Source organism: Peromyscus leucopus, chromosome 19 (genome assembly GCF_004664715.2).
Source record: "Peromyscus leucopus breed LL Stock chromosome 19, UCI_PerLeu_2.1, whole genome shotgun sequence".
Taxonomy (NCBI): domain Eukaryota; kingdom Metazoa; phylum Chordata; class Mammalia; order Rodentia; family Cricetidae; genus Peromyscus; species Peromyscus leucopus.
In genome coordinates, this window is record NC_051079.1 from 53,946,197 (window position 1) to 53,955,833 (window position 9,637).

Genomic DNA, 9,637 nt, shown 5'->3' on the forward strand with positions numbered 1-9,637 from the left:
ACAGTTGGCTTCTAATTCTCCTCATTGAACAGCAGACCAGGAAAAAAACATTCTACCCACTGTTTCAAGGGGGAAGTCTTAAAAATGTCACCCATCAATGGCCTGCTTAGACCTGGTCTGAAGTCTACTATACCTTCCTTTTTTTTTTTTTTTTTTTTTTTTTTAAGTAGAATTTGTAATTCCAGTAAAGGCTCAGGTTTGTCTAAGATTTATATCCTTGATGGATCAACAATCTTTTATAATGATTATAATGATAATGTCAGAAGAAGGATGGCCACAGGAAGCCTTGTGGGTAAACAGTGTTATAATTTGCTTTTCTCACTGTGTGTATTCATTACATTTCAGAGCCCGTGTGGTTTAAGCAAGTTTATTAGTTGATGCCATTAATAAATGGACGGTATTCTAATGAACAAAGGAAGTCAATGTGAGCTTTGAGAGGGGTTTGAGGAACCCAGGTCCCACCCCCTCCATCCGTAGGGGCCTGTGAAACTCTGGTCACGTGGCGATAATTTGTTTCATACTCGCCCCTCCCTATTTACCTCACTCAGAAACATCCAACAACAGCTTTAAAACAAAGTTGCTAACCCCGAGTGGTTTAGTTCACTAGTTCATTAGTGTGTCCGTGCCTCCTCCGGGGCCACGCCATAAATAAATATTTGCTAGCTCGTGCGGATTGAACGATTTAAGGAAAACAAACGGGCTCAGAAGCAATCAGGAGCCGACGAACGTAAACAAGAATGGCCAGCTGCGGGCATTGGGGTCCCCAGCTCCCTCTAACCCTGGCTCCCACGCTGTTGTCAGCTTACCTGTTACTTTTTTGGAAAATGAAGTCTGAGTTACTGGAGTTTATTTTCCAATAGACCCCCAAAACTCAGGCTTAAACTATTGTGAACAACTCCAAGACTTTCCCGAAGTCATTGCAGCTGCCTGCATAGAACCCGGAGGGTCCGCATTAAACAGAGCCGATAATAAAGCACTATTTTCTGAGACCTGTGATTGCTAGGAGGGCCCTCTTGGGTCACAGCACTTGCTTCCAGTGGGCCTGCCTAGATTCACTCCAGAGGGGCGTTGCTGTCTGCAAAGGGGAGCTTGGGCAATTTAATCTCTATCAAATTATTTTTGCATCTGAAAAGTGGCCAAATTTCCGAGGGTCAGGTTGAGGACAGGACGAGAAAATGCAAACCCAAGTCTTTATCATGAAGGCCTCCAAGCCTGATACCTAGAATTATTCAAGTGCCTGCCAGACAGTGCGCCAAGACGTCCCGCTTCCCAGAGGGCCCATCTTCCTCCACAAAGGATTTAGACTTTTCATAGTTGAAGGTGGTCCCTTTTCTGTGCAGTATCAACACATCCCGAGGAAACGTGCGTAGCTTTTCTACAATTCCAGTCCCGCCCCGGAGGACCAGCCCGATGCCCGGCGCCACACTCGCACGCGCCTGCCCTACGCAGACACTATTTTAACCATTTGCAGTCAGTACGCAGCTTTCCCCAAGTTTAACTTTGTACTCGAACTTGGGACTCTGCTCACGTGACGTCTGCTAGCGAAGACCTCGTCTTATCACTTCTTGGAACGATGCATCCACATTTTAGAATGCTGAGAAGAAAAAAAAAAAGTTTTTCCTTCCCCATTCCTTTCCCGGGTTGTTTACATTTGTCTCTAATAGGCGGAGACTAAGAAAGTCGAGGCGCCTGGTCTCACCCCGCCCCCACCTCGCTTCCTAGTAAGATTTTCTTTGCTACTCCTGGAGGGTGCCACTGCTACCGTGGTGGACCGGACCTCTCAAAGTTGATCCTTCTCTGCCACCTTTTTTTTTTTTTTTTTTTTTAAAGAAAGCAATTTGGGGGCTTGAGCAGGACTCGCCCTTCTTGCGCCCCCCGCTGAGGGTCGGCGCCGAGGCCGTCTGCGACTTGTCCCGGCAGGTTGCGCTACGGGGCGTCTCGAGACCTGCTCCACTTCGCTCCCGCGCTGCCGCGGCTCGCAGGGGCGGGGACACGGGCGGGCTGACGTCAAATTACGTCACCGGGGAAGTCCCCCCTCTTTAAGACCCGGGAGCAGGCGTGGGGCGCCACAAGAGACAGGATTCCTGCGCTCGTGCAGCCCGCGGCAGCTCGGTGCGTCTGGCCCGAGGCACCCTCGGTCCATCTCGCGCAGCCCGAGCCCGGTGGGAGTCGCAGAGCCCAGGTTGGGGACCTCAGTGCCCCCGTGCGCAGCGGAGATCGCCGCGGCGCTTAGGAGATGCCCCGGAGCCAGGCGCGTCCGAACGCGCCATCGAACGCAGCGTGGGCAGGTACCTCTTAGCAGTTCGGCCAGCGGACACCCAGTTGAGGTCAGGGTCGAGGTCACGGTCGGACGGTTCAGCCCTTCGGGGCTCGGGCCAGAATGTTCGCGCCTGCATGTTCGGGCCAAATCGGCTCCCCGGCTCGCGCCTTCCGAGGCGTCTAGAAAGTTCTTCCAGGGCCTCTGCCAGGACTGCGGGCCTCGGGGGGAGCTCAGGCCATCGTGTCATTGGGATGCAGGTGCATTTTAGGCCAGAAAGGATCTTTTCCATCCGCCTGGTGGTTCTCTACTTGCTCTACCTAGGGGTCAGGAGGAGAAAAGAAAATACATGTGCAGGCTGTGGACTGGAAGATAGTTTTAGCCGCAGGTGGAGGTGGGAGAGGCCTCCGGGCCTAGTGCTTCCTTGACAGGCCCTCTTCCTTTCCAGGCCATTTTTGAGAGCCCCCTCTTCATCCCGATTCCCGTTGTCCCTCGGACTCTCCCAGCTATCACACCCTGGATCCATAGAGGCGTGGGGTTGAGACTGACAGTGAGCTGCTTTTTTAACTGTCCAGATTGGGAACGGCAGGGGAATCCAGGAGAATAGTATTTGGTCCTCGACTCTCATCCATCAATTCTTCCCACTCCAGGCACTCACATGCAACTCCCTGTAACTGTTGAGGGTCGGTTCCCCCATCCCATTTTCTTACTTTTTTCTTCTTTTTTATAAATCTTAATCCAAGGTAACAGTCACCTACCTGCTAAGGGATTGCAACGCTTTGGTCCGGAAATAACTTTGCAGGGCATACTGGTGTTTACTCAGTTACTGGCCCGGTTTCTCCTATGGTTTTATAAGGTCAAGGGGCAATTCAGAAGTGATACATTTCAAGTATTAAGGTAGTTAACAAGACCTAGATAGAGAAGCTTTGCCTTTTTTTTTTTTTTTTTTTTGGTCGTGTCCAAGTGTTCTGACCATGTTTTTGGAAGGTCTAACATGATCATGGCATGTCTGGACAGACTTAAAGAGCAGCAGGGAGTCCCGAGGTCAAGTAGTGAATGTGTAACTCCAATAAAAATACATTGCCGGGTGTCCCTGCCTCTAACTCCAGCACTCAGGACGCTGAGGCAGGAGAATCCTCGTGGACTGTATAGTTTAAGGCCCGGCACTGTTACAGAGTGAGATCACGGCTCAAAAACTCAATTCCCCCTCCCAAATCAAGGTAGTAGAACTAGGGTGAAGCGCAGTGAGTGGTAGAGCCAATGCCCAGCATGTCTGTGGCCTTGAGATCTTTGAGCTGCTTTTTGCCTCTCCCCCTTTTGACAAAGCACTAATCGCTCCTAGAAATCCGGACTTCTCAATTTTTATGCTGAATTTTTAAAACCTGCATGTTAATACATTTTACCTTAAAAGAGTGTTCTATGAATATTTCTGAAAATATTTGACCCTGGAACTCATTAAAACATGGCACACTATGAAATCTCTTAGGGCCTCTGGTTTCACTCAGCGGTTACAGAAATTTATCCAAAAATAGGCTTGAGAGCGTGTTTTACTATGTACTTAAAGTTCGCCTGCACTGTCAACCTAAGGAGGGGGCGTCTTGGTTACAAAGTAGACCAGCTTTTTAATTTATATTCATAATTTTGGTCACAGTCTTGAGGGGTACGAGAACAACCGGAATTGGGTCTTGGAAATATTTTTTTAAAGTAGACTGATTTTACATTAGTTTTACTTGTAACAGTATTTTCTTAATATTCAGTTACTTTAATTATTCTTAGCATTATTCAGTTATTAGAATAGCTAAATTCTAAAAGGTAGTAAGACATGAATTTAACGTTTCTTCTGTTTCTTTTCTATAGATGTGAATTAGTACAAAGTAGGCTTGTAGGGAAACAAGTTTGGTTTTAAATTTTTTCGGGACTGTGGACTTTTATAGTAAAATTTTATAAGGAAAAAATCAAGTTTTTAAAGGAGGGCATCATTGGGCAATGACACTTTGCCATTTGAAAAGGAGATCTACGGCGCATGTTTTCCGAAACCCAACTTCTGTTCCCTGGTCAATCTTAAGTGAGAGATAAAAGGGAGACCTCACTGGGTTGGTTAATGTGAACGTCTGTATTTGTAACTTTTGTATTGAGCTATCAGGATTGGTGTGTGGGTGCACACAATTCTAAGTCCTTTGGGAAACAAGCATGCCCAAATAGCATCCTAGGATGCTGGCTACGTGGATGTGCTAACTTGAGGGTCACGGGTTGGATTGCTGTCAGTGTTAATTTCCAGGGCTTGCTTCCTTTTTAGAGCTAGCGCCCGAGTTCGCAGCTCAGCTCAGGAGGATCGGAGACAAACTGTATTCTGCGCGGTGTGAACCCGACATCACTGCGGTGCTGGCGGAGATGCCTGGCAGGAAGGCGCGAAAGAGCGCGACCAGAAGCCCAACGCCGGAATCAGAAGGTGCGGGCTCGGGCGCTGCGGGGCTGCGGAGGCCAGGCTTAATCCGTTGGAGCTCGCGCCTGCCTGGCGCGTGCCTTAGGAACCCCCTCAGAAAGTTCTCGAAGCTGCAGCAGCTTGCGTGTTAGCCAGGCTTCTGTCCACTGCACGTTGCCCATCTCCACAGCTGGTGGGGGCGGGGAGGGGCCGTGCCGCCGGCCACCCTAGATAGTCACTGGCAAGCCCCCAGGGCGCTGCTGGAGGCAGGGCATCGTCGTCCCTGGGACCCCAGCTCAGAGGACTTGTCACCTGTCACCGTGAATGCCCCCACTCCTGGGACTAACAAAAGCAGTTCTTAAGCTGCTTCTGGACCCGGTTCTCCCATTCTGGGCTGTACGAGGTTTAAAGACACCCCGTAGGGACGCCTGAGTTCTGGAACCCAGGAGGCCTTCCTCCTTAGTTAACATTTTTACGGTCCCTGTTGGGAAGGGTGGATGAGAGGATGGGGCTTAGCAGGTGGGGAGGAGTTCTTTTTTGCATTCTCTTGTCTCCGATTGCATCACTGTGTTCTCAGCCCGCCCAGTCTATTCGCCCCAGCACCCTCTTTTTTTTCTGCACTTTTTCTTTCTTGTGAATCTCATCAACACAGGTCTGCAGTCAGCGGCTTAGGGGCCGCAACTCTGGAGGTCGGACTGCTTTTCCTTCAGACACCTGCAGTAGCCCTTTTCGCTCCTTTATTTCTCAGCCCGGTAGGCGTGCTGAGAAAGTGTTACAGAGCTTGTGTGCTGACGGCTTAATTGGCGTTAGGTCAGCTTTCTCTTGGATGGAAGACATTCAGTCCACCTTTTGGGATGTCCGGGAGTTCTTTTGTTCATGTTTCTCAATTGGGTGCTGGATAGTGGGTTTTTTTTGGGGGGGGGGCGGGCAGGGAACAGGATCTCATTTACTAGTAGCTGACCTTGAGCTGCCTGGTTCTCCTGTCTCTATCTCTGGGATTGACAGCTTGTGTGCCACGACGTCCATTTAGTACCACCTGACCCACCGCCCTGGTGTTTTTATTTTTATTTTACATATATATACATATACATATATATTTTAGAAAGGGTTTCTCTGTGTAATTTTGGTGCCGTCCTGGATCTCGCTCTGTAGACCAGGCTGGCCTCAAACTCACAGAGATACGCCTTGGCTCTGCCTCCCGAGTGCTGGGATTAAAGGCCTGCGCCACCGCCGCCCAGCAGCCCTAATGTTTTTTTTAAAGGGTTTTGTGCTAATATAACCCACTTAACTGAACTGAAAAGAAATGTCTGTTTTCCCCCATGTTTAGCCTCGAAGCCCACAAAGAAAGACACGTACAGGAATTAGGCAAGTGCCATCATATGGGTTAAGGAAGGGGTCACTTGCCTCTTGCTGGCTGAAATGTAGTTTCAAATGTTTCCTTTACTGCATAGTCAGAGCTTACATTTATTTTGTGCCTTCATAAGTTTGCCACGTCATTTTTGAAAACGCTGTCATTTTTGAATTTGTAGTTTTAAAGTTCATTGCCTTAAAGTGAATCAAAGTGGTCAAAATGATTCCTAAGATCTCTGTAAATTATGAAAGAAAATTGAAATTATGATCAATATTCAATTTATTTAGCAGAAAGCTTACTAGGGGATTCAATTACTTGAAAGCATTTTTCTTAATAACATCCAGCCAATTACTATACTTTAGTTGACAGAAAGTAGTAAATATGGGAATCACTCTTCTCTGCTTAAGACAATGGATTGATACAGACTGGGCTTGTAGAAATAAATTGGCTTAGCCCACAATGTAAATTTGAAAATGATTTTAGAAGGCTAGGCTGCAAGTCCAGCACACAGTACTAGGGAGGAAAGCAGGAGGATCAGGAGTTCAAGGTCATCAGCTGCAATGCAGGTTAAGGCCAGATGCTATTTCAAATCAACAAAATAAGTTTGTTTTAAAATGTAAACTCCAACTTTACAGTAAGCTTATATGATTCTTATGGGGGGAAAAGAGTTCCTAAAGACTCTTTATATTTTCCTGCTGTGAGGGAGGCATGAGTTAGGAGATAATGCCATTTGAAGATCAAGTCTACTTGAAAATAGGACAAAGTGCTTGGACTTTGGCTTTTGTTCTTTGCTGGACCTTATGAGAAAAGGATGACATCATGTGAGACCACAAAGGGCTACTGACTAATGGTACTGCTGATAAAAATTCAATGTGTGTAATTTTTATATTTGGAGGCGAACTGACCTTATCTAGGGAGCTTTTAAAAAATCAAAACAAGTGTTTATACTCTTACCTGATCTTATGTGTGTTTATATCACCATATTGGGGAAGTCAGGTGCACTAAAGTTGAAGTGGTCTGTGAGCCTCAGCTTGTCACGAGCAGTGTGCTTAACTCTTGCTGGTTTACAGTTGAACTGTTTTCCAAGTTGATGTTTATGTTTGTTCTTTTTCAGACCTAGAAGATGAGTGTGTTCAACTCCGGAGAATTGGAGACAAACTGAATTTATGGCAGAAACTTCTGAATTTAATTTCCAAGCTCTTTAATTTAGTAACCTGAGTTCTTCAAACTTTTTTGCAAGAAGGGACTCCCAGAAAGGAAGTTCCCAGTTGGTGCAAATGTCTATTATAGGATGGACTGTGATGTGACGGAGAGGGATGAGGAGGTTCCCTGAGCTCGGATAATGAATGAGATGGAAATGAATTTCTTCAGGAAAGTTTTCGGAAATCGTCCTTTGAGATGTGATAACGTGAAACCACATTTATTTTAAAACAAGACTAGAGGAGTCATGGAAATAGGGAGGTAACTAGGAATACACCTGTCTTTTGAGAGTTGGTCTGGAGTTTTTGCGAGAGGTTATTGTCAAAAGCCATGGGAAGGGGTGTGGCAAATGATTGCATCGGGGTGGAGGAGAGTTGTTCAGCATTGTTTTTCCCTACTTGACAGTAACTCCAGAGTAATGTGTACTGTTTAGTTTCATCCACTTAATCTTCTGAGAGGAAACATTTCATTTTTGTTAACATTAAGTGTTATAGTGAATATTGATTTCATAGGTCACCATGAACCTATTGTGCCTGTTTAGGTGACTTTTAAGTGTGTTACTGTAACCATTAACTGGAAAGTATGGAAAACTACCAAGTCACTGAAAAAAAAAATGTTAGAAGTATATCAAGGTTACTTGGTGCCAGTAAAATTCTTGCACATTGACTATTATGTGATAAAAAGAGAGTTGAGATTTTATGTAACCTGAGACAATGAAATCCAAGAAACTTTTTTAAGTTGATACAATTAAAACTTAGTAAAAGATTCATAAGAAGTTCCTAAAATTTTACCTGCCACAAGTATTTCTTAGAGGTTTGTTGTTGTTGTTATTTTTTGTTTTGTTTTGTATTTTTTGAGACAGTGTTTCTCTGTAGCTCTGGCTGCCCTGGAAACTCTAGACCAGGCTAGCCTTCACTCAGAGATTCACCCATCTCTGTTTCCCGAGCCCTCACTACCACACGAGCTTTAGAGTTTCAGTTTCAATCTGGGCTATAAATGTGAAACTCAAACTACTCAATAACAAATCAGTCCTGGTTAACAAAGGCAAGAGACTGGAATAGACGTTTCCCTGAAAGGCATGCAGATGGCCCAAAGATGAGTGATTCAGAGAAATGTAAACAAAAACCACCGAGAGATGATCTTATACTCTCTGGATTGACTGTTACCAAAAACGAAAGATAACAAGCATGGAAAGGACTGAAGAAGAGAAGGGATTTCTGCATAACTTCGTCAGTGTTGTAAGGCAGGACGCCTAGTTTGTAAACTAGCATTGAGGTTCCTTTAAAGCTAAGACACCCTAACCCCAGCTGTCCCACTACTGAGTACATACGCAAAGGTGTTGAAATCTGTCTGCTGAAGGGATGTCTTCATTTTTTATTACTTGTATTAGCTAAGACTCGGAAACTGTCAAAGGCTGAGAGGGTTTTAAAAGCGGGAATATAAACAAAATTGAGCCTTAAAAAGCAGGAGATGTTATTTGTCAAACATGGATGTTAGATAACCGAGCTGCCTCTAGAGACAGCACTCTGCTCCTGTTGTTTATATTTTGACAAAAGGCCATGTCAGCAAATAGGATTAAGATGGCTGTGGGGGTGGGCTGGGGGATGAGCAAAGGGCCACCCCAGTCTTGTATACAGCAAGGTGACGACAGTGAGTGCATACTTGACAAGAACTGAAAAGATGTTGCCTGTTCTGACCAGAAGGAAGTGACACCCGCAGAAGTGATGGGATGGGATATTCTCATAACTCTGTTTGATCTTTCCCCACGGTGTCCGCGCACTGAAACTCAACCCTGTAAACGCATTTAATTTGTTAACGAAAACTAAAAATTGTCCAAAAAGGGAAATAATCTCATGATTGAGTTTTACCAGGAATAATATTTATTTTACTTATTTATAATTGAAGTATTGCTGTTTCGTTTGAACATGTGTGCCAGTTTCATTTTTGTTATGAGACAAGGGTCTCATAGCCATGTGAAGGGTGTCACAGAGCTAGTCACTTTGGAAGAACTTACCTCAGTCGTTAACGGGCCTCAGCATTAAGGTTGTTTACTTTGAAGATTTTTTTTTTTCTTGGCCTAAAGGCAGACATTTTGCCAAATGGGTATTTATGGTCTGTGACTGTATTTATATGTATGTTTCTGAAAACTGATATTGTAGTCTGAACTATTAAATAGAGTTGGATACTGTAGCAGCTATTGAAAAATACTACCAGTCTTCCCGTGTGTTTTATGTAAATTTAGAAGTTTATTATTAAGCTGTTAACACATTTATATATAACAGACATCTGGTGTGGTGTATGTGTGTGTGTTTGAGTGCATGTTTGTGTGGGAAGGTGTGTATCAGAGGTCAATGGTTACTCCACATTTTTAAAAATACTATATGTGTGTGGTTATATACATGGTGCT

General features: G+C 45.0%; 1 protein-coding gene across 2 annotated transcripts; it reads left to right on the top strand.

The window, feature by feature from the left end:
- The first annotated feature begins 2,054 nt into the window (after nucleotides 1-2,054).
- On the top strand, nucleotides 2,055-9,437 carry Pmaip1 (phorbol-12-myristate-13-acetate-induced protein 1). Of its 2 annotated transcripts, none has more exons than XM_028860376.2 (3): nucleotides 2,055-2,288; nucleotides 4,554-4,706; nucleotides 7,145-9,437. In XM_028860376.2, exons 1-3 carry the CDS (start codon nucleotides 2,237-2,239, stop codon nucleotides 7,246-7,248), a joined length of 309 nt encoding a protein of 102 aa, XP_028716209.1. In that variant the 5' UTR covers nucleotides 2,055-2,236; the 3' UTR covers nucleotides 7,249-9,437. The 2 variants fall into 2 exon arrangements, with proteins under 2 accessions (XP_028716209.1, XP_028716210.1); XM_028860377.2 differs by having other exon boundaries at nucleotides 2,239-2,327.
- The last annotated feature ends 200 nt before the right edge of the window (nucleotides 9,438-9,637 follow it).